General features: G+C 55.2%; 3 protein-coding genes across 3 annotated transcripts; 2 read left to right on the forward strand and 1 right to left on the reverse strand.

The window, feature by feature from the left end:
• The first annotated feature begins 30 nt into the window (after positions 1–30).
• Positions 31–3133, forward strand: IFI35 (interferon induced protein 35). The gene is made up of 9 exons (XM_019293830.3): positions 31–191; positions 268–336; positions 603–755; positions 1068–1175; positions 1476–1620; positions 1840–1973; positions 2146–2335; positions 2612–2718; positions 2841–3133. The coding sequence occupies exons 1-9, from the start codon at positions 177–179 to the stop codon at positions 3030–3032; spliced, it is 1113 nt and encodes a 370-aa protein (XP_019149375.2). The 5' UTR covers positions 31–176; the 3' UTR covers positions 3033–3133.
• Positions 3134–3326: 193 nt separating this feature from the next.
• On the forward strand, positions 3327–9839 carry LOC120411323. The gene is made up of 5 exons (XM_039565654.1): positions 3327–3653; positions 4184–4287; positions 5235–8126; positions 8461–8669; positions 9127–9839. The coding sequence occupies exons 1-5, from the start codon at positions 3476–3478 to the stop codon at positions 9194–9196; spliced, it is 3453 nt and encodes a 1150-aa protein (XP_039421588.1). The 5' UTR covers positions 3327–3475; the 3' UTR covers positions 9197–9839.
• A 263-nt stretch (positions 9840–10102) lies between these two features.
• Positions 10103–18476, reverse strand: VAT1 (vesicle amine transport 1). The gene is made up of 6 exons (XM_039565680.1): positions 18150–18476; positions 17073–17280; positions 16583–16753; positions 16406–16495; positions 15241–15482; positions 10103–14212 (listed from the first exon to the last, which is right to left on the reverse strand). Exons 1-6 carry the CDS (start codon positions 18474–18476, stop codon positions 14111–14113), a joined length of 1140 nt encoding a protein of 379 aa, XP_039421614.1. The 3' UTR covers positions 10103–14110.
• Between the last annotated feature and the right edge of the window lie 2641 nt (positions 18477–21117).

Below are 21117 nucleotides of genomic sequence, written 5' to 3' on the forward strand. Positions count from 1 at the left end.
GCGCTCGGGGGAGGGCGGGGCGGAGCGAGGCGGCGAAAGCGAAAGCGAAAGGCGGGAGCAGGCGCGGGGTCCCCGGCAGCAGCACCGGGCAGGGGGAGCGGTCCCGGCGGGCAGGACAGGGCAGGGCTCCCCGCGGGACCGGGGCTCCGGTCCGTGCTGCCGCCAGCGCTGCGGGGATGGATTCAGAGGAGGTGAGGAAGGACTGAGCCGCGGGAGCCTGCGGGCTGGGGGGCGGCGCAGCGCGGCTGAGACCCCTCCTGTCTTTAGGACTCCTTCGTCCGGCTGCTCCCCGAGGAGAGCCCCGAGCAGCTCCGGTGGGAGATGGAGCGGTGTAAGGTGGGTCCAGCTGCGTCCGAGAGAGAGAGGCTTGGTCGGCCGGATCCCGACTGCCCGGGATCCGCCCGGCCGGCCCTGGGCAGGAGCTCGAGTGTGTTTTCTTGGACTACGAGTCAGAGGAGGCAGAGAAGAGTAATTCCACGGAGAAAAGAGCCTGTTCTGGGGTCCAGGCTCATTCCCAAAGGCACAGCCTGTACCAGGGCTGGGTGGCTGGTGGGGTCATACAATGTCATCAGGGTCTTGCTGTCTGATGGTGCTTCTCACAGGAGCTCAGTATTCTGGGGCAAGACCATGCAAACCTACAAATGGCCAACGAAGCTGCAGAGCGAGGGACACGAGAGCTGAAGGAAGAAGAACTTCTTCATAAAATCCTCGAGCAACAGCTGTCTTTAAACGGAGATCAAGAGAGAGCCCACCAGGTCAGTGTTCAGTGGATGTGTCTTAGGCTTGGAAGGGTGGCAGGGGGTGCAGGGGCTGTATCACTGGTCTGAGATCACTTGCTTGGGATCCAGTGGAGTTTTCATGGGAAACATAAGGTCTGTGCCGAAGCAAAGGGAGGGCTGTCCTCAAAGGAGAGGAACCAGGGCAGGGCTGCAGGCAGTCAAGAGCAGGAGAATGGGATGGAGCTGTGTGCCCAAGAACAGTGCTGTGCTCAGAACAGTTGTGTACTGCAGCCCCTTGTGTCCTGGTGTTCCCTACTGCCCACTCTTTCCTTCCTTCCTTCCTTCCAGATTTTTGCAGCAAAGGAGGAGAACAACAGACTGAGGCAGGAGAAGCAGGTCCTGAAAAATAAACTGGAAGAACTGAAGAAGAGAGTCCTCTGGAATGATCCTGTGATGGTAACAGAGTGTGTGTGGGCACCTGGGTCTGCTGGCAAGGGCACAAGCCTGGCTGGAGAGGCTGCAGGTGAATGCAGCTGGGCACTGTGTGATGACTGGAATAGCTCCTGTTAGCAGGCAGCTCCTCTGCCAGGGCCAGGAGCTCCAGTCATGGCTTTGGGATTCCAGGCACTGCCAGACCCTAGGAGAGACTCTGCTGATGTTCTCCAGCCATGAGTTTATTTCTAGTCTGTGGATTGGCAGGGACATGCCCTGTGCAGGATCCAGTTTCCTCCAGGTGCTGTCTGTATTTAAACCTAGATGCTGTCTGCCTTGCCGGAAAAGAAAATGATCTTTAAGGGACTCACAGTAAACAAGGAGGACATGAATAAGCTGATGCTCACCCCACTGATCCACTACCCTATGCCAGGGGGCTCAGCTCTCATCACCTTTGAGGAGGCAAAGGGTAAGTGTGAGAAGAGCACTGCTCCGGCCAGGTCCTGCTCGACTATTTTGGGGCCTGCCCTGTGTCCCCTCCCTGTGCCAGAGTTTGGCACTGTCCCTCTCCCTGCCTTGTGTGGGGCTGTGCCCCCTCCCCGAAGCGTTTGCTGTGCCGTGTCCTGTCCTGTAGAGCGCTGGGAGCGGGCAGTGACTCCCCTGTGTTGGGGGCTCTCCCTGCTCGCAGTGGCCCAGAGGATCATAGAGATGAGGGAGCACATGGTGGAGCTGAGCTGTGGGGAGGAACTGGAGGAGCTGGACCGGTGCAGAGTGCGAGTGCAGGCAGTGCCCGTGGAGATCCTGCTGCCGTCTGCCCTGGAGGTAGGGCCCGCAGCTCGCCTGCTCCCCATGCCATGGAGCTGCCCTGGGCATGCTGCATCCCCTGTCTGAGCCTGCCTCGGCCAGGGCACTGCTACCAACCCCACTCAGCACTGCTCCCCGGAGCTCTGGGGTCAGTCCTGCCCTGGCACTGACTGGCCGGTGCCACCCACAGGTCAGGCTGACTCAGAGCAGCAGGAGCATCCTTGTGTCTGACTTGCCCAGCCTGGGCATCTGCAAGGAGGCACTGCTGGACAAGCTGGAGCTCTTCTTCAGCAAGGCAAAGAATGGGGGTAGCGAGGTGGAGAGCAGGGAGTTCCTGGATGACTCTGGCCAGGTGGTGCTGACCTTCACACAGGATGGAGGTGCGTGGGGTGTGCTGAGCTTGGGTGGCTGGCAAGGATGGAGCAGCCCAGCTTGCTCTGGGGGGGAAACTCCTGAGAGCAGATGAAGCTGTGTGTGGGGAACAGGGAAGGTAGAGTGAGCCCCAGGCTGTCCTGCCTCCCCCAAGACTGTGCTGGTGCCAGTGAGCTGAGCAATGAGCTGGGCAGCATCAGTCTTGGTGCCTATGCCAGGGACATAACATTGTCTGGAGCTTACCTGGGACCTGGACAGCTCAGGGCTTTCCTCTCCATATGCAGTGGCAGAGCCGCTAATTGAAAAAGGACATATCCAAGTGCTTATTGGGAAAGGGAAATACAAAGTCAAAATATCACCATGCATGAGTGGAGACATCGCTAACCTGCAGGTAAGGGCATGACCCCTGTGCAAGCAGCACCTGCCAGCCTGGGCTGAGGCAGCACAGGTGGGGGGGGCTCCTGAAGCCCCTCTCCCTGCACTGCTCTGCAGCTCACCCCCTGCTCTGCCCAGCTCCAGCCCTCCCGCTGCCCCAGGACTGTCCTGCTTTTGGGCATCCCCGACGTGCTGAGTGAGGAGTCCATGAGAGACGCCCTGGAGATCCACTTCCAGAAGGCCAGCCGCGGCGGCGGAGAGGTGGATGCCCTTGCCTACGTCCCAGCAGGGCGGACAGGGGTGGCCGTGTTCGTGGAGGACAGGGGCTAGTCCTGGCCAGCTCCAGGCTAGTCCTGGCCGGCCCCGTCAGCCCGAGGCTGAGGAGCTCCGTTGGCCGGCGGGCACGGGGGAAATTAAAGCGTCTGTTGGGAGCACCGTGTCTGTCGTGTTGGGGTCGGGCTGGGCCGGGTCGGGCCGGGCGCTGCCTGCGGCAGCCTGAGGGAGGCTGGGCCCTTCCCCGGCCGCGCTCTGTGGGGCCGGGCCGCGCCTTCCCGCGGGGCCCAGGGCGGGGCAGCTCCGCTTTCGCTTTCATTTCCCCGCGGCGGCGGGGCCGGGGCGGAGGCCGGAGAGGAGCTGGGGGCCGAGCAGGGGCTGCAGAGCCGGGGTGGCACCGGGAGGGCGAGGGCCCGGTGTGGCGAGGCAGGGCAGCCGCCGCCGGGGCTCCCGGGAGGCCGTGCCGGTGTGGCGGGGCCCGGGCAGCCGCCGCCGCGGGCATGGCGGGCCGCACGGTGCGGGTGCGGGGCTTCCCTGCCGAGCTGCCTCCCGACAGGGTGGCCGACAAGCTGACCATTCACTTCCTGCGCTCCCGCAACGGTGGCGGGGACATCGCCGACGTCCGGGTGCTGCCCGGGTCCCCGCCCTGCGCCCTCATCATCTTCGAGGCACCAGAAGGTAACGCCCGCGGGACCCTCGGGGGCCCGGCCTGTCCCGCCATCCCCAGCCCCACTCTTCCCTGTCCCGCCATCCCCAGCCCCACTCTTCCCTGTCCCGCCATCCCCAGCCCCACTCTTCCCTGTCCCGCCATCCCCAGCCCCACTCTTCCCTGTCCCACCATCCCCAGCCCTACTCTTCCCTGTCCCGCCATCCCCAGCCCCACTCTTCCATGTCCCGCCATCCCCAGCCCCACTCTTCCATGTCCTGCCATCCCCAGCCCCACTCTTCCCTGTCCCGCCATCCCCTGTGCCACCATCCCCAACCCCGCCCTTTCCTGTCAGGCTGTCCCCTGTCCCACCATCCCCAGCCCCACTATTACCTGTCCCACCACCCCCTGTCCCACCATCCCCAACCCTCGCTTCCCCTCTCCCACCATCCCCTGTCCTGCTGTCCCCATCCCACTGTCCCCCGTCCCACTGTCCCCGGCCCCACCGCCACTGCTGCCCCTTGGCTGGGCTGACGAAGGTCCGGGTGGCTTTTCCCACCAGTGGCCCAGAGGATCCTGAAGGTGAAAAACCACGTGCTGGCAGTCGGAAGGACACTGTACCCACTGGAGGTGACCCCGCACGCTGCAGAGCTGAGCCCCGATGAGGTACTGAGGGGCCATGGCAGCCCCAGCTGCTCCCACTCACTCTGTGCCTGGCAGACAGCTTGGGAAGGGAGACCTCACTCTCTCCTTTAATCTTAATTACACTTAAATCCATTTTCATTCATATTCAAATGAAGACGTTTTTTCTGTGCTAATAGCACAGGGACAGCCTGGCAGCCTTGTGGGCTCAGTCATCTGGCGTTTGTGCCTGTCAAATGAAGGATAGTCAGGCTGGAGAGAACAGGCACTTTTCTCCAGTCCATCTGGTGCCACATGGGGAATTGTTTTAATGCCTCTGCCATGTCATCAGCTGGATGTACAGTGTATTGTTCCTCTCTCCTTCTCAGGAAAGCTTAGGATACAGACATGCTGGTGTCTAGGGAGCACTGGGGAGTTCTTGCCTTTTCCTCCAGTCTCAAGAGACTGTGGCAGTAGCCATGTCTTGTTTTTATGTCCGAGCTTTTTGGGGCTCAGACATAAAAACGAGAGGCAAGGCCAGGCTAATTCCCATACCCTTGTTTTTTGCATACCCAAAGCTTTTTGCAAGTCTATGGTGCCAAAAGTGCTTGAAGATCTGGAGCTGAAGCTCTGCAAAGGCAAGAGGGCAACTGCATTTCAGATGCAGAAACAATAGTGGATTTATTGGGTTTGGGCTTTTTGAAGAACTCTGTGTGTGTAGAAATGTGCAATTTCCCCCTCTGGCTCCTTGTCTGCAGACAGCTTTTGACAAGTGCACGAGGTCAAGGATTTGCTTAGCCTGGGTCTTTTGGTCCTGTCTGTGTCACGGTCCATCTCTCTCAAAAGTAGGATGCTGAGGGAGAGAGGTGGAAGACTGTGTCATCTCTTCTGTCATAGTAATGCAGGGGCCAGGTGCAATTGCCTTCTCCTGTACCTTTAGAAGGGGTTGGTTTTGGTCCTTGCTCTCTCACTCCTTTGCTATCTACTTGCAGATCTTCCTATGTGTGTGCATGACAATTGACTATGGCAAGCTTCCCACTGGCAAAATCCTCCTGAGGGACTTGCAGAAAGGCTACAGCAATGTACAGTTCAACTTTGACTCAAAGAATATGCACTGCATAGTCCAGGGACCGTTCACTGAGCTGCAGACCTTCAGCAGAGACCTGCTAGGCAGCCTGAACCTCAGGAACCAAGCCATTGGCGAGATCCTCCTGCCAGCTTCCAGCCATGGGGCCAAAGAGATGGGAATGCATGACCACCAGCAAGTGCCTGACTCCCCTGGGTCAGCACAAGAGACAGCAAAGCTGCCAAACTGGGACCAGGTGCGTGAAATGGCAGCTGAAGTCCCATCAACTCAGAGCCCAGTGGGTGAGGAAGCTGGGGAATTTTTGAGGAAGCTGGAGGACTTTTCCCTAGCAATGGACTTGGACATTTACTTGTACATGCAGAGGTTCTGTGCTGCTGAGTACCAAGGTGTGCTGCACCAATATCACGTGGATGTGGTGGATATTAGTGGCGATGGCATTGCTGTATTGTATCTTCAGCCATCTGGAGGTCTGTCTGGGAACGTGGAGGCCTTGCAACAGGCCCACCTGGCCCTGCAGCAGCTCTACCAGCAGCTGGAGGTGAGCCTGCGCAAGGAGAGGATTGCTAAGGAAGGGCTGGGAATGGACAGCCAGGCACTCAGCACTCTGACACAAGAACTGCAGCAGCTGTATCCCCACTTGCTCTGCCATGAGGATGTGAAGCAGCTTTATCTTGTTGGAAACCTTGTTGATGTGTCCCAGGCCAAGCAGCACCTTCAGGATTGTGTCACCAGGAGAGGTGCTGCACACATGGTTGACACGCTGAGCAGCTCCCAACCCTCACACCTTGCAACCTCTGGCACCACAGAGGCTGCACTACACCTGGCCAAAGTGCCTGTGGATACTTCAGCCACAAGACTTAGCCCAGGCAGGCCAGAGCTGAAAGGTGAGTTCAAGCTAGCTGCCAACTTCAGTGCCCTGAAAGCTGACAGGTCTCAGGCTGGCCAGAACCTCTCGCTGGATCAGGACTCTCCACCAGTGGGACACGTGCAGCTGTCTGAGAAACATTCATCAGAGATAGATGCCTGTGGTCTGAGTGACCCAAGAGCACTGACCCAGCAGTATCGGCCTCCCACCCCTGTGACAGATAAGGTTCTGGGGTCAGCAGCAGAGCCTCAGCAGAATGACCCCACAGAAAGGGACCATATGGAAGGAGGTGCCAGACTTACAGGACAAAAGGTGCTGTTGCCCTTTGTGGGCAAAGAAAACAGGACTTTTCAGCAGCCTGAGGAGTCTAAAGGCTCAGGTCCCGTTAAGCACCACTCCCTGGCTGGCATCTCCAGCACCTGTGATGTGACATGGACCTCTTCTGCTTTAGACTCCAAATCCTCTGCATCCAGGCCTCTGCTGCGACGGTCCAACAGCTTCTCCCTGCCAAGGTCAAAGGAAAGCAACGACTCCGGAGACAGCAGCAGCAGGGTGAGTGAGGAAATGAGCCTGGACTCTCTGCAGTGGTTTTACCTGAAAGATGTCTGCCATGCCACTATTGATGAGCTGTGCAGGGCTGGAGGGGTGCACATCTCAGAGCGCCACGCTGGGGACTGCACAGTGCTGACGCTGCAGGCAGCAGACAGGAGAAGGCTGCTCCAGGCTAAATGGAAGGTGGAAGATCTTGTGCAGAAGTGCCCTGACTTGGTGTGCCAGAGTCTGAGCTACTCAGAGCTCGCTGTAGATGGTCCAGATGACAGTGCCCTGAGTGAACTGTGCAGCCTCTTGCGAGGAAAATCCTTCCAGGTTGGACTCAGCAAAGACAAGTACAAGCTATATCTTGTCTGCCCCAAGGAGATGGTGCCAGGAGTGGCTGAGGCATTCCACATGTTTTCTTCCAGGAGGCTCTGTGCTGTGAAGTCTTCATCTATGTCTCCTGCACTAGAAAGTACAGGGAAATCAAGTGTCATCCAGCCAGGCAGAAGCCAGGACCCAGTGCTGGATGCAGCCCTTCCTGGCAGCCCAAATTCCCTACAGCACCTGAACATCAGCAATAAAGTAGACTCTACAGATATGCTCAGGGCTTCCTGGGTGCCAGAGGCTGAGGAAAAGAGGTCCTCCAGTCCTTGGAGGTTCCAGCAGGCTTGGGGGAAGGAGGAAGCCAGGGTCCGTATTGATTCTGGGGCTGGGAGAGGAGGAAGCAGCCTTCTGAGCGTTGGTGCAGGGGATAAGCCAAGTCCTTCTGGCCTGAGGGAGTCCCAGGAACAGCGGAAGACAAAACTGTCTCTGGGGGAGCCTGACGCCACCCGGCTAAAACAAGTCTTGCCAGACAGATTCCAGTTTGCAAGAGACAAGAGCAGAGGAGGCCACAATGAAGCAATGGGACAGCAGCACTGTCCAGTCCCTGCAGCTGACGGAGCTCCTCAGTCTCTGCCCACCTGGCTATCCAGGGCCACGGCTGCTGAGCCACCACCAGCTGTGGCCCAAGAGGAACCTGCAGCAGAGGCCAGGGATCAGGGAACGGCCCCGCTCCCAAAGGGCAGGAGCAATGAGCAGGAGGAGCCTGACCTCCCATCACAGCAGAGAAGAGACCCCAGCCTTGGACAGGAAAGCAGCACAATCCCTCTGGGCCAGTGTGATGCTTGCCAGGGCTCAGGTGTGACCTGCCAGGGCGCCTGCGGTCACGCCTTGTGCAGGACATGTTTTGCAGCAGACAGTACGCAGCCAGCTTGCTGCAGATCGTCCTCCACTGCCCCAAGCTGCAAGATCTTGGGGACATTGAAGATCTCCTCCCTGTCTCAGAGCCTGCCTGGATACTATCGAGACCCAACACTTCAGCTTGCTTACAGCATCCCTGATGGCGTGCAGGGGGTAGGTACCCAGCGCAGGGATTCCCCATCCCACTGCAGCCCACACGGTGGGGGTCTGTCAGGGTGGTTGGGGGGAAAGAACAGCCACAGCTCCCTGCCCCACATGCAAAGCAGCAGAGGTACTGACCTATGAAAGGCAAAAAGCCCCACACCAGGTTTTGGAGCAGTTTGCTGCTTCTCAAGAACGTGTGATCTCTGGTTTTAGTTGACATTGACTATCAGCCCATGGGGCCCATAGTCATCAGTGTAGGTTTCCAGCTAGACAAAACCGTAGAAATCCCCTCAGAGGCACAGCACTCCAGCCATTGTTTAAAATGTCTTATTCCTGTTCTAAGGTTGGGGACCCTCACCCAGGACAGCCTTACAAAGGGGGGAATTTTTGTGCCTTCCTGCCTGACAACAAGGAAGGGCTGAAGACAGCAAAGCTGCTGAAGAAAGCATTTGAACGCGGGCTGACATTCCAGATCAAGTCCTGCAGTGGAGAAGAAAAAGTAACATGGGGCTTTATCCCCCACAAAACCTCCTGGGATGGAGGCAAAGCCAGGTATGGCCCAGCTCATCCTAAGCTTCTGGGTATGGTTGTGGGTTTTTTAGCAACTGGAGGAGGAGAACCATGGGGTCCAGCTCAACAAATCCTGTCAGGGATGGCTCTTCTACCCTCCCACAGTGGCAGAGTTGCTGCCTCCCTTTGCTTCAGTTTGCAGGGCAGCTATGGCGTGGCAGACCAGCCCTGGCACCCTCCAGCTGGAGCAAAAGCCTTTGCCCATCCCACAGCCATAAATGGTGTGGAAACCCATAAGTTCCCTATGGACAAGAATTCTGGGCCGTGTTCACTTCCAGCCTTTCCCATGACATGGGCCTGCAGGCAGCAGGGCATCCCCAGGAGCAGGACTTCCACTCTCAGCCCCTGCTGAAAGGTTGCGGCAAAAATAAAGGGCTGCTTCCCACTGTGTTTTTGGCACATCAGCAGGGTTTACAGTGCTTCCCTCTCTGCCCCACAGGAATGGCTACCCGGATGCCCAGTATCTCCGGGAGGTTGGTGCAGTTCTGAATAAACTGGGCCTTGTGTGATTCTCCCACAGCCACGGCCTGTGGCTTCCCTTTGCCTTCCTTTCCTGCTGAGAAAACTGCAGCTTAACAAGAGACAGCTCAGGAAGAAGCAGGTGTTTGTCAAAGGAGCTCCTGCGTTCCCCAGATGTAGCCAGAAATCTGCGCGTTAGCAAACAGCGGCACCTCCGTCCCTGCCCCATGAAGGCCTCAGCATGGATCAGTGCTTCCCAGAAACTCCAGCTCCTCTTGGATGTGTGTCCTGGCAGCCAACTGCAGAACTTATTTCATTCAGCTGACTGCAGGCTGAGCCCCGTGTGGCTTTCAGTAGCATGACCCAAACCCGGGCAGGAGTCTGCATCTAGTCCAGCCCCAGCTTCTGGAAGTCTCTTCCGCCTCCTGCCACTACAGGTAGGTTCCAGCTCAGCTGCTGCCAGAGCCCAGGCTGGAGATGATCTGTCGCTAGTGTCAGCTCTTCACACTGACAGTTCAGGCCTCTGCAGACAGCCCCATGCTCCAGCCCCTCCCCAGCACCTGCTCTGAAGCCAGCAGGTGACCTGGTGCTCTCTTGAGGAGAACATTAACAGCTTTCAGCACCCACAGCAGCTGCCTCCCAGGGACAGTCTCTATGCTGACAAATAAATGGGATTTATTCTCATGTTTGGTACTGGCTGTTCATGCCTTGTCTTAACTTCAGCCCAGGCACCCACTTCAGTCCCACCTGGCTACTGAGGCACAGAGCCCAGCTAAGGACTTTGCAAACAAAAATCACCATGGAAGAATGTCAGGAACAACACTCAAGCCAACAATTAATAGTTGTCCCTGAGAGCAGAGGCATCTCCTCATGCTGGGAGTGTTACACTTTGTCAATCAAACCTGCCCTGAGCTGTGGGCAGAGGGGTCATGACAACAAAAACCTGAGCAGTGTACTGTGGAAGGTTTTGTTATGCATTTAATTAACATTTGAAACACATAAGGCATATGGTAACAGTTGACAGAGGAGCAGTACACATTGTAGTCATGTAAACAGCAGTGGCACAGTTGTTTTCTGTCCAACGTGGTTACACACACAAAGCGAAATATATTTTTTAAACAAAAGATTTGCTATCTGTCTGTAGGATGACCATCACTCATATCACATATCTGCAAATCAACACAATTCAGACAGTACAGACCAGACCATATGCTGTAAGAGGCTCACTCAGAGTCTAACACGTTTCACATCATGCTCATGTACTACTTGCCAATAACACTTTGCCATCACGAGGGCTCAGCACACCAGAGACTTCAGGCAACCAGAGTGGTTTAACACCTATGATAGCAGCTGTCAGCGGGCCAGGATCCTGCATCAGTTGAAGCCTGACTCACACAGTGCTTCTTACTTCTCCCTGGCCAGTCAATTCTAGTTTAATACAGGTGTCCAAAACAAAACATAGAGCTGAACTCCTTCCCAGAGCACTTGGCAGGGGCCACCTCTGTTCCCTTCCCCTCCTGCAGTCAGCTTGCAACACAAGTGAGCTTCAGAGAAACTGAAGAGTCAAAAATGTGGCAACCAGCTGCCTGGTGATAGCAAAGGAGTTGCACTTTGTCCCAGACCAGCAGCACCAGGCTGGGAGGCCACTACAGCAATGACAGGAGAGGCACTCGCACTGAGCCCCCCTGGAGCAGGCAGGGCTGTGGACACCTCCTCCCACTCATCAACTCCTTACACTTTCACTTGGACTCCTCATGGCACAACCTTTGAGTCAGACAATCAGTAAAATAAACATTAAATTGCACTTCTGGAATGGCACACATGATTAAGTACAGGAATCTCCCAGTTCCTCAGTAGCACAACTTTGTCCTAAACAAGCAACATTGAATGGAATGATTTTTATCCTAGGGTTTCGTTTTGGTTTTTTTGCTTTGGTCCTTAGTATACAAACCGGCTGGTTAACTTGATTAAGACACTTGAAATTGTTTTACACAGGTTCTATACTGGCCCTTAAAAAAGAAGTAAAAAACCAAAACACAACCAACCACACCCACCTAGAGCAGAGCATTGAGAAGGGGCGGAGGATTGCAAGGTTACAGTTAATCTTGGTCTTCCTGTAGAAAACACTGTTGCTACCAAGAGACACAAAATAGCCAGTGCTGAACTGAACAGGCAGTAACTGCTCGCCATTCCTGCCTTGATAGGGGCTTCAGGAATTCCTAGCTAGAAGACATGTGAGCAGCTACCCCAAGAGAGCCAGGAGCTGGGATTGTTTCCAGAGAGCCAAGGCCGGAGCAGCTGATAAAGCCTCACTCAGGGCTCACTCTGGAGCCAAACAGCTGCCCTGGGGGAGACAAGGGCTTTACAACAGGTCTTATGGACTGGGGAGTACAGAACCACCAGGTCAGCCCTGGAAAGGCTGGAACACCCGGGGAGAGAACAGCTAATTCACGGAAAGTCCCACAACACCACCAGTGTTCACAAAACAGAGCTAATAAGAGTCAAAACAGGGTTTTGGCAATACTTTGAAAGGCCAGAATGGAAAAGGCCCCAGTGACTTCCTAGTCATGTAAGCAGAAGGCACCGAGATGCTGTTTCCCGTGGCGCACAGGAGGCAGCAGGTCAGAGGGGTCTGATGGGAAGCTGCCAGGCTCCCGGGCTGTGAGAGCCGTGCCACGCCGCCTGACCCAAGGCCATCCATGTAAGGCACTGAGCACGAGCTTGGCTCAGAATAAAGCGGGGAGAGGATGTTACTGTGAAACACACCATATTTTTCCCTTTTCGTGCAGAACCAGAAGATGTGCAGGGTTGCGTGCCTTTTGAACATGCTGCCCTGTCAAGTCCAGTTTCTCAGAGGAACAGGTCCAGGCTTTCCATTTCAGCAATTTAGACAGTCCTTCTGTTTTCACACCTGGTAAAGCAGCATTAGACACTGTTGGATTTAATCTAAATTAGCATGACAGGGCAGGTTGAAAGAAGCAGCAAGATTTTGGATTCAGAAAGGTAAAAAGTTGTGCTTGTGAGTTCCATCAGCCCATGTTTATGAAGTTCAAGAGATGAACTGACAAAGATCTCTGAGAGGGCTCCAGGACTCCTCTGAGGTTGTAGGGAACCGGGTTGTTGCAATATTTAAAGTGAGCCAGGGCAAGACCCCTGGAAGCTGTGCCTATGCATTTCTAAAGATCTCTGGACTGAGCCCAAGCACCTGAACCACAAGCTGCACTGACAGACGGGAGCCCCACTGGAGCAGGCTGAGGGAGAAGCCACACAGGAACCCCAGCCCTGCATGGCATGGGCTCTCTTGGGTGGCAGTGGGGCTGTATGCCCAGCCCTGTGCCCAGTGGGTACCTGCCCTCCTTGAGCCCTGGGCCCTCCCTGTGGGCTAGTTAAGCAGGATTCTTGTCTCAAGGTTTTGTTTCTGGAGCCCGAGTTCTTCCATGATGAGCAGCTCTTCTTGGTGCCCTCGAGTTTACCATTTCAAATCCAAAATTAAACCCAAAAGCCCACACCTACAATCCATGATAAGTAAGCACCAACAGCACCAGAGCTGCCCAGGGCTGCAAGCAGGGTCCAGTGGGAAGGACAGCATCACCCAGGACTCAAGGTGCTCACAGAGCTGGGCTTAGGTCTCTACACAGCTCTGTTTCCAAATGCACAGAAGGAAAGAAAAGTAGAAGTGAAACAAAGTTCTGGTATAGGAGGAGCACCCCAGGCAGCTCCTAAACCCTCAGCACTGGAGCCCCAAGATACAGATTCAGGGGAAGAAGAGTCAAGCCCTACTGCAGCAAGTGAGCTAGAACACGATAGAAAACTGCTCAGAATATGCAGGTTAAGAGGTTTGACACACAGCTGGGCTGTTTATCATCTAACTGCTACCGTGGCAACAGCTTTACTAACCAGTGTGCCCCAGGGAGAGACAGCCCAGAGGACTGGCTCTTGAAATTTACTTCCCAAACTGCAACAGTGTACAGGGCACTGCACAAAGCATTAACAGGGGATTAGTTTGTTCCCATCTCAATGAAGTCCAACCCAATACTGCAGCCCTTGGAAATAAAAACACGAGGGTGAAGCCCTAACAATACCAACTCGGAGCCCAACATAATAAAGCACAGAGCCAACATCAATTTTTCCAGTCGTTTGAGACACAGTTGAGTCCTTATGGTCTCTAAGAACCAGACACTGCTCAGATCTCTCTATACAATTTGGAAATAGAAAATGGACAGGATCAGGTTACCTAATTGAAACTTTTCTTCTGTAGTCAGACATAGCCCAGCCCAGCCTGTCAGGTTATTTACTGTCTGCACAGAGAAGTGACTGCAAATGAAGTATGATATGCCATAGACTCCAAATTGCCAGGATGGCCAAGGCAAAGACAACATGAGCTGTTACTGTCTGACTGTGTTAGTGGCCTACAAAAAGCAGAGGGAATAGAGCCCAGTTAGTGTGAACAGAAGAGAAACCCCTGCTTGAATTAAACTAGGCCAGCTGTGGTTTTCCTTTGGCTGTGGAGGAAACATCCTACATTTGGCCAATGCTCTGCTGAACAGGCTTCCCAAAGCTGACAGCACAAATGCTTCAGCAGGGCTCAGTTTCTGCAGAGATACTTGGCAGTTGTTACAGTACATTGCGCCATGACTTTACAGTGACAGGCTGTGCAGTTGTTAGTCACCAACTGCTTGGAAGCTTCAGCCTCACTGCCAGAGAAAAATAAGGTTAGTCTGGAAATTCAGTAGAGAAACAAGTGGTTAGAAAACAGTATGAAATAAACAGGCTTCAAAAGAGAGAGCAGGAGGCATATCTGGCAAAGGGTCAGTCACAACAAGAGCATGCAAACCTCATCTGAATGATAACCATGATGTTCTTGTACTGGTGAAAGATGGAAGATACTGATCTGTCCATTTCCAGGTCCCAAAGAGATCAGGGAATTAAACCACAAATTCATAATCTGCATACATCTCTTCTCCTTAGTTCTCTGCTTTTTTAGATTCTTCCTTGGGTGCTTCAGGAACCAGAATGACTTTTCCAACATTCTTCTTTTCTTGCATCTGCCTCATAGCCTCTGCCACCTGGAAGCAAAAGGAGTGTGGTAAGACCCCCACCCACTGCAGAGTGTGTCCATGCCCTTCCTGGCCCCCTCAGTCCCCCCAGACCAGTCTGAGGCATAGCTGGGAGGCAGCTTTCCTGGCAGTTCAAGCAAGTCCCAAGCATTCAAGTGCCTCTGCATAGGTGTGTTTTGGACAGACCTGGGCAACTACCCCAGAAAGCCAATAGGAAAACTGTCCTCAAGAATTCACACAGACAAACCTTGACACACACAAGGATGCTCTGCTCACACAAATGTGGAAGTGCAGTGTGTGTCACCACAGCTTCCTCTCCAAAGGGAGGGGAACTGCAGGAACCTGGCCACCTGCCAGGAGGAAAAAGCCTCTACTAGCTGCACAAAACAATACATGCACAGAATTGTATCATTATTATCATTGTTTTTAAGCACCTGGACCAGGCCTGGAGTCAAAGTTTTCCTTAGGCTTTTGCATCAGACTAGTTCTCAGGTATGAACACTGACTGATCATCACTAAGTTCTCTGCTCCCCTGCAGCAAGTCCTGCTCCAGCACAGGATTTCCAAGGGAAGAGCCTGACTCTGCATGGACACACGCCCATAACCCTGAGCAGAACAGAGCTGCTGAAAAACCTGCTGCTCCCTTCCAACATCCTCATTCTGCTTCACTGCCTGGGCTCTTTTGCACTCTTGGAAGGGCAGCAACAGCCTTCCCATCTGTCTGCTTAATTACAGAGTACAGACTACCGAGGGCATACTCCAGTCTGATGCATAACCCAGCCCCTTCCTGGCTGCTGCTGCCCATGGAGCTCAGCTGAGCACCTGCCCTGCTCCACAGGGACACTGTCTAGCATTGCCCAGCCCTATGCATTGGAGCAGAATAGCCCAGCCACTTTACTCAGCCTTAATATTTTAAAAGGAATAAGGCACTGAATGTCTGAGAACAGATGGCTATTAGACATTTTCAACAGTTCAGCCCCCAGGAACAAGGCGCTCACTCTGTACCACTGCCAGCCTGTATGTTAGCTCAGACTCACCTGGTCAAAGGGCCATACAGAGTCTATTTTGGGCTTGATTTTGCCTTGACTGTACAGGTTAACCAGCTTGGCTACAACACTTCTGATAAGCTCAGCTTCCTCATCCATGTATCCAAGATGGTAGCCACATACAGCCTTGTTCTGGTGCAGCAGCTGCAAGGCAGTGATGCTGAACTGGTTCCACCAGGTTTTAGCCATAGCCATGAGGTTCTTCTTCTGCCCAGTGAGCAGGTTTGCTACACCTGAAAAGAAGGCAAGCCACAGATAAGCTGGAACACAGCACAGGAGGCAATGGGCATCCCATGGAACAGCTCAGACCACGCACAGGGGAACAGCCACTCAGCAGAGTGAGGGACAGAGCTGAGAACTGGATCACAGCAGAACCTGCCCAGCTGACCTTCAATGGAAACAGGCACCTGCCTCAGCCTCCAGCTATGCAAAATTTGGATTATCGCACTCACATGGCAAAAATATAGAACGACTACTCTCTGGCCCTCCTAAGGCAGCAGCAGTGCAGCTAGACTGGAGGGCTGGCAGAGGTAAGAAAGGGTTACAATTGACAGCCAGCCAGGCTGGCAGGACAGCTTTCCCCTTCTCCTACAGCCCTGCTTCTTCAGGGGAATCACACGCTGCAACGGCCGGGACAACCAAAGCAGCACACTGGTGCAAGTGTCTGGAATCCCACTGGGGGTTGTGTGAGGGCTTTGTCTATGGGACAAAATCACAGTGTTCCAGGGCTGGGGAATGGAGAGATAAGTATTCAGTAGCCTCAAACCTCATCTCCCACACATCCTCTAAAAGAAAAGCAAGGCTGTGCATTAACTCAGCCTAGAAAAAGCAGCTATGCCAGTATTCCTCTGCGAGGACATTCCAGCTTCCCCTGCAGGCACCAGCTTTTACTCTAAGAGAAATTTCACCATGGGAGGGAGGAGTCCTGGAGCCTGTGAACACAGCTTTGGGGACAAGACACAAATCTCACTCCCCTCAGTGTCTCACCAAGGCAAAGCATCCTGAAGACCTTCATGAAATAACAGAACTACAACACAGTGCAGTGAGGAATAGTGATGGTCCCTGACAGCCAAGAACCCAGACACGGAGCATTCCTGTGTGGATCCCATTCTACCACCACACAGTCTCTGGGTTTGGGCTCCTTGCTCACACTCACCGTAAGTGATGAGTTTGCCCATTGGCTTCAACAGGTTAAATGCTTTGGACGTATCAGATCCTCCCAGCGGGTCCAGGACAATGTCAACACCTAGAGAGGGAATTGGGAGCAATTAGAAGTTTCTCTGCAATTGAAAGAAATGCAAAACAGTTGCAGAAGTCCTCCACCTCATCATACCTTTGGGAGAGATTTTCCGGACCTCCTCTGCATAATCCATCGTTCGGTAGTCAATGGGGTGAGCAACTCCACTCTCCTTGAGTGACTCGTGCTTGGAGGCAGATGCTGTGCCAAAAATGGTGACATTTTCTACAGTCTTGCACAGCTGGATGGCAGCAGTTCCCACACCACCTGGAAATCAGCAGTGAGAAAGATTTAGAAGCAAACAGCCCCAGCAGTCAGAAAAACCTCTGAATAGGTAAATTATCCCTGCCTGTACCAATCACACAGCACAGCAGCCTGGGGAATAGTGACTCTGCCTGGTGAGGTTGATACCTGGGACACACTGGGAGAGACTAAGCCCAGCCACTGGGAAATGGGGCAGCATGAAGCCTGCATCTCTGCTAGGTGACGTTTTGTCAGTCCAGCCCCATTCTGATCATTTCCTCACCCATGTCACTTATTCAGAAGATGCATGGTGAAACCAAGAGTCTCAGCAAGAACTGTTTACCTGCAGCCATGTGGATGAGGACACTCTGGTTGGGTCTCAGGTTTCCAAAGTCAAACAGAATCATGTAGGCAGTGATGTAGTTAACAAGAAGAGCAGCTGCTTCTTCGAAGCTCATCCCCTCAGGCATTGGGAAAGTCTGACTGGCAGGCACATTCACAACTTCTTGCCAGAGCCCTGACCTAGCCAGGACCATCACCTTATCTCCAACCTAAAATCAGAGGACAAGGTGGTCGGAAACAAGCCCCCAAGCCTAACAGAAGCCATCACACCCTTGCCCTTGGTAAGTCAGAGCTAGTGCATGCACACTGTTCTCTGTGCAGAGGTCTGCAGGGACTGCAGCAACCCAGGACTCAGGCAGGAGACCACACCTGCTCCATCCTCATCGGGAGACTGTAGCACAGCACCTCTCACCACAGACCTGGGCACATGCCAGGATCCCCAGAGAGACCACAGGCACTCCATGCTCTGGCTTTGTAGTGGTACCCAAACCCAAACTATGGTTGCCCAAAGCAACCATTAGATCCGTGTTGGATCCCCAACAAGGCAAGAGGGATGAGGATCATGTCCTGCCCTCCTTACCCAAGCTGGGAGCAGAAGTCTAAACACCGAAGGCTATTACTGCTGCTCCTTGCAAGGATCATCCTGCCGAGAGGCAGCAGCCTTTGGGAAACGTTTAGTAGCATCCATCATGGAAAATGCATGCCCAACCTTAGGAAAACCTCCTGAATCTAAGGCACACGGCCGTCCCCTGCTCCTCCCTGCGGCTCCGGCCCCTCAGCCCGGCCCGTCGGGTGGCTGCGCTTCCGTCCCCCTGGAGCAGCAGGATTCCTGCCCGCCCTGCCCCTTTGTCCAGGGCCTTTGTCCGCCGCCCGGTCGCCGCCGAAGCCTCCGCGGGTGGGATCGGACGGGGCCCTGGCGGGGGCTCAGCGCTGCCGGGGGCCGCCCCGACGGGGAGTCCCGGCCCCGTTCCGGCGGGTGGAGCGGCCGGGGCTGCGGGCACCGGGCCCGGCCGGGGGCGGGTCGGGCGGGGCCGCACCTGCGGGGCGGCGGGGCGCTTCGGGGCCCCGTAGCCCTCACCTGTCGGTCGCGGACGCCGTCGCCAAGGGCGCGGACGGTGCCGGCGCACTCCATGCCGGGGCAGACGGGCGGCGGCGGCAGCCGGTCGTACAGGCCCTGCCGTGCCATCAGGTCGGCGAAATTGAGGCCGCAGGCGCGGACGCTCACCGAGACCTCTCCGGGCCGCGGGTCAGCGGCGCGCCGCGCCTGCACCTTCACCTTGTCGTAGCCGCCGAACCCCGTCAGCACCAGCGCCCGGTGCTCGGCCGCCTCCCCGCCGCCCGTCGGCGGCTCGGGGCCGGGGGCCGGCTCGGGGGCGGCGGAGGCCGGGGCCGGCTCGGCGGACATGGCGGTGCGGAGCGGCGAGAGCGGCTGCGGGCGCACGGCAGCGGCGGGCGGGGAAGAGCCGGGGCGCGGCCGGGGGCGGAGCGGCACGGGCGGGGCAGCGCGGAGCGGCGGCGGGGGCGGGCGTGGCGGCGGTCCCGGTCAGCCCCCGCCCCGGCTCCCCCAGCCGTACCCGGCTCCCCCAGCCGTACCCACCCCCCCGCCGTCACGGACCGTCTTCTCCTCCACGCCGCCTTTTTTATCTTTTGTATTCCTTGCCTTTTTTCGCCCCTAAATGATCCCTTTCGAACAAACACGCTGCTTGCGTCCTTCCTGGGGACATGGTCGAAATGGCAGTTTTGCTGGAGCATCATTTCCCTGAGTTACTTCTATAATTTATAGTGCGGAAATCCTGACTCTTGTGGGGAGTTCAGTGGCCATCGCCTTGCTCGCGGCCCTGCGATGGCTGCGGGCGACAGGGCGGAGGCACGGCCTGCACACAGGTCGGAGCGGGGGGAGCAGAGTTCTTATCCTGCAACTAAAGAAAAATAAATTAGGTAGCGTGTGCAGACAGACCGCTGGATCCAGGCTCTCTTTCTGCCAGCAGACATCAGCCTCCTCCATGATCTCACTGCTCGGATCCCTTTTCGGCTCCCAGATATCACACTTGCCATCGGAAATGCCGATTCGGTGCCACTTTGTGCAGAGCATACCAGAATCCACGCCTCAGTTGTCTGTTCTTGGTGAACCCGTCCCTAAGAACCTGCAGCCACTGCAGGGTGACTGCTCAAGCGAGCAAGTCAAAGAACGCCCGAACCAGAAAAATATCCATGCCCAAAAAGAAAACACAAACCACCTGGAGGATAATCAGTGTGCTGGGGAAGTTTCTGTGTCATTTTCAAGCCAAGCAAAACCCAGCACAGTGCCTGAACGAGGCAGGGCACTTCCAGCACTCCGACAGCTCTGGCTGGCCTATGGATCAGCAAACCCCGGCATCTCCAGGGCCTTTGTTGGCTGCAGAAGGCCCAGTGTGGCCTGCTGAGCTGGGCTGCAAGAGCTCTGCATGACTGTGGCTGTGTCTGCAGGGCCACACTCTGGGCTGGGCTGGCCCTGAGACTGACAATGTCTGGGACTGCTCAGGAAAGAGGAGCACAAAGACAGGAAAGGAGGCAGAGGGCAGAGCCTGCGCTGCACAGCATTTGGCTCTGCTATGTGGCAGATTTATGGGTGTTGGGGTGGCTGCAGTGGGAACAAGGAGGAGACTCATGTCCAGTTGCAGGCAGGACCACAGTCCAGCCTTACCCTTTGTTTGCTGTTGGTCAGCTCTGAGAAATACAGATGTGCCTTCCTGATATCTGGGCATTTCCCACACCCCAGATTAGAAAGAAGCAGTCAAAGCACAATCCTCTATCTTCTACTGCTCTTCCTAGGAGCTTTCCTGGCCTTCCTTCTTTCACTGATTTATATTCACTGCTGTCAGGGCTCTTGGGATGGATGAAACATGCTGGTCCAGAGGGAGCCTCTATAGACCTGAGAGTTCAGGGGATGATCCCCAGAGGCTGAGTGGTCAGTGAAGGTGGTGGATTTGGGAAGTCAGATTCCTCTTCTGGGAGACTGCTCCAGCTGTGTGAGGCTCTGGAGCAGATTGGACAGGACAGGGACATTTCTGCACAGTGGCAGGTCTCTGTGGTTGGGCAGGACGCTCTTTCTGCCTTTATCTCTTTTGTGTTTCTGAGTCAATTTTTCCTTATCAGCTCAGTCAGTAACATTTTCCCTGTAAATCCTTACCCACTTCACTTTGTGTTCTGCTGGGGTAGTTTTCTCACTGTATTTGAAGCAGCAGGGCTAAGGTCAGCTCTGGCTTGTTGCTGCTCTGGAACTGGTGTGAGTGAAGCCGTTTTGGGGAGCAGCCAGGGAGGTGCTGGTGTGCGGGCATGGGCCGGGCATTTGCAGCTGGCACGCTCTGAGCTTGCAGACCTGGGATCCCCAGCAGCTGCCCACTGCCTGCTGGGGGTGGGACACTGGTGCAGAACAGCAAGGGAGCATTAACTAGAGAAAACTAGTTTTCCCAGTGGAATTGGTGCTCACTGCTCCAGACCATTTTCCAGCAAGCTCTCCAAATGTGAGCTTTTGCTGCACAGAAGCACATGGCCAAGGGCCCTTCTGAATGGTGCTCACTTGTGATTTACAGCCAGAGGTGGGCACAGGCCACTGAGGTAACTGTTCTCATTCTCTCTCTGCCAAACACTTAGCTTTCCAGCAGCCCTGCACCTCCCCAAAAGCTGCTGTCCTGCTTTTCCAGCCTCCTGCAGTCCCCTCTGATTCCCTGAAAGGGGTTGAGGAGGATGTGCCACAGTAGGAGCAGTGCCAGCTCCCCTGCCTGGCCCTTTGTTCCACGCCCTTTTATTTCTATGCAGGGCTCTAGCAGTCCCTCCCCTCTGCTCTCAAGGACATTTTAACAATGACCAGGCAGGAGACAAAAAAAACTGACAGCAGTTTTCTTGTCAGCAGGCAGCTGCCTGTGCCTGCTCCCAGGGCTCTCTCAGGACAGAACCCCAGAGGCTCAGGCCCACAAAAGCAGGGCAAGGCTTCCTGAGACCCCACTGGTGGCCAGAGGCTGGCTGCTGGACATGGGGTGGCTCCACACCACCGGTGAGGTGCTTGG

Source organism: Corvus cornix, chromosome 27 (assembly GCF_000738735.6).
Source record: "Corvus cornix cornix isolate S_Up_H32 chromosome 27, ASM73873v5, whole genome shotgun sequence".
In the NCBI taxonomy this organism is placed as follows: Eukaryota; Metazoa; Chordata; class Aves; order Passeriformes; family Corvidae; genus Corvus; species Corvus cornix.

What these genes read in the sequence shown, in the direction of transcription:
- IFI35 (XM_019293830.3), top strand. An exon ending in GGGAGATGGAGCGGTGTAAG is followed by an intron (nt 337 to 602) that starts GTGGGTCCAGCT and finishes TGCTTCTCACAG; the next exon opens with GAGCTCAGTATTCTGGGGCA. An exon ending in GAGACATCGCTAACCTGCAG is followed by an intron (nt 2,719 to 2,840) that starts GTAAGGGCATGA and finishes TGCTCTGCCCAG; the next exon opens with CTCCAGCCCTCCCGCTGCCC.
- LOC120411323 (XM_039565654.1), top strand. Translation starts at nt 3,476, where the DNA reads ATGGCGGGCCGCACGGTGCGGGTGCGGGGCTTCCCTGCCGAGCTGCCT. An exon ending in TCCCTGATGGCGTGCAGGGG is followed by an intron (nt 8,127 to 8,460) that starts GTAGGTACCCAG and finishes TCCTGTTCTAAG; the next exon opens with GTTGGGGACCCTCACCCAGG. An exon ending in TGGGATGGAGGCAAAGCCAG is followed by an intron (nt 8,670 to 9,126) that starts GTATGGCCCAGC and finishes TCTGCCCCACAG; the next exon opens with GAATGGCTACCCGGATGCCC.
- VAT1 (XM_039565680.1), bottom strand. Translation starts at nt 18,476, where the DNA reads ATGTCCGCCGAGCCGGCCCCGGCCTCCGCCGCCCCCGAGCCGGCCCCC. An exon ending in CCGGAAAATCTCTCCCAAAG is followed by an intron (nt 16,496 to 16,582) that starts GTATGATGAGGT and finishes TTCCCTCTCTAG; the next exon opens with GTGTTGACATTGTCCTGGAC. An exon ending in CTGTATGGCCCTTTGACCAG is followed by an intron (nt 14,213 to 15,240) that starts GTGAGTCTGAGC and finishes TTTTGCTTCCAG; the next exon opens with GTGGCAGAGGCTATGAGGCA.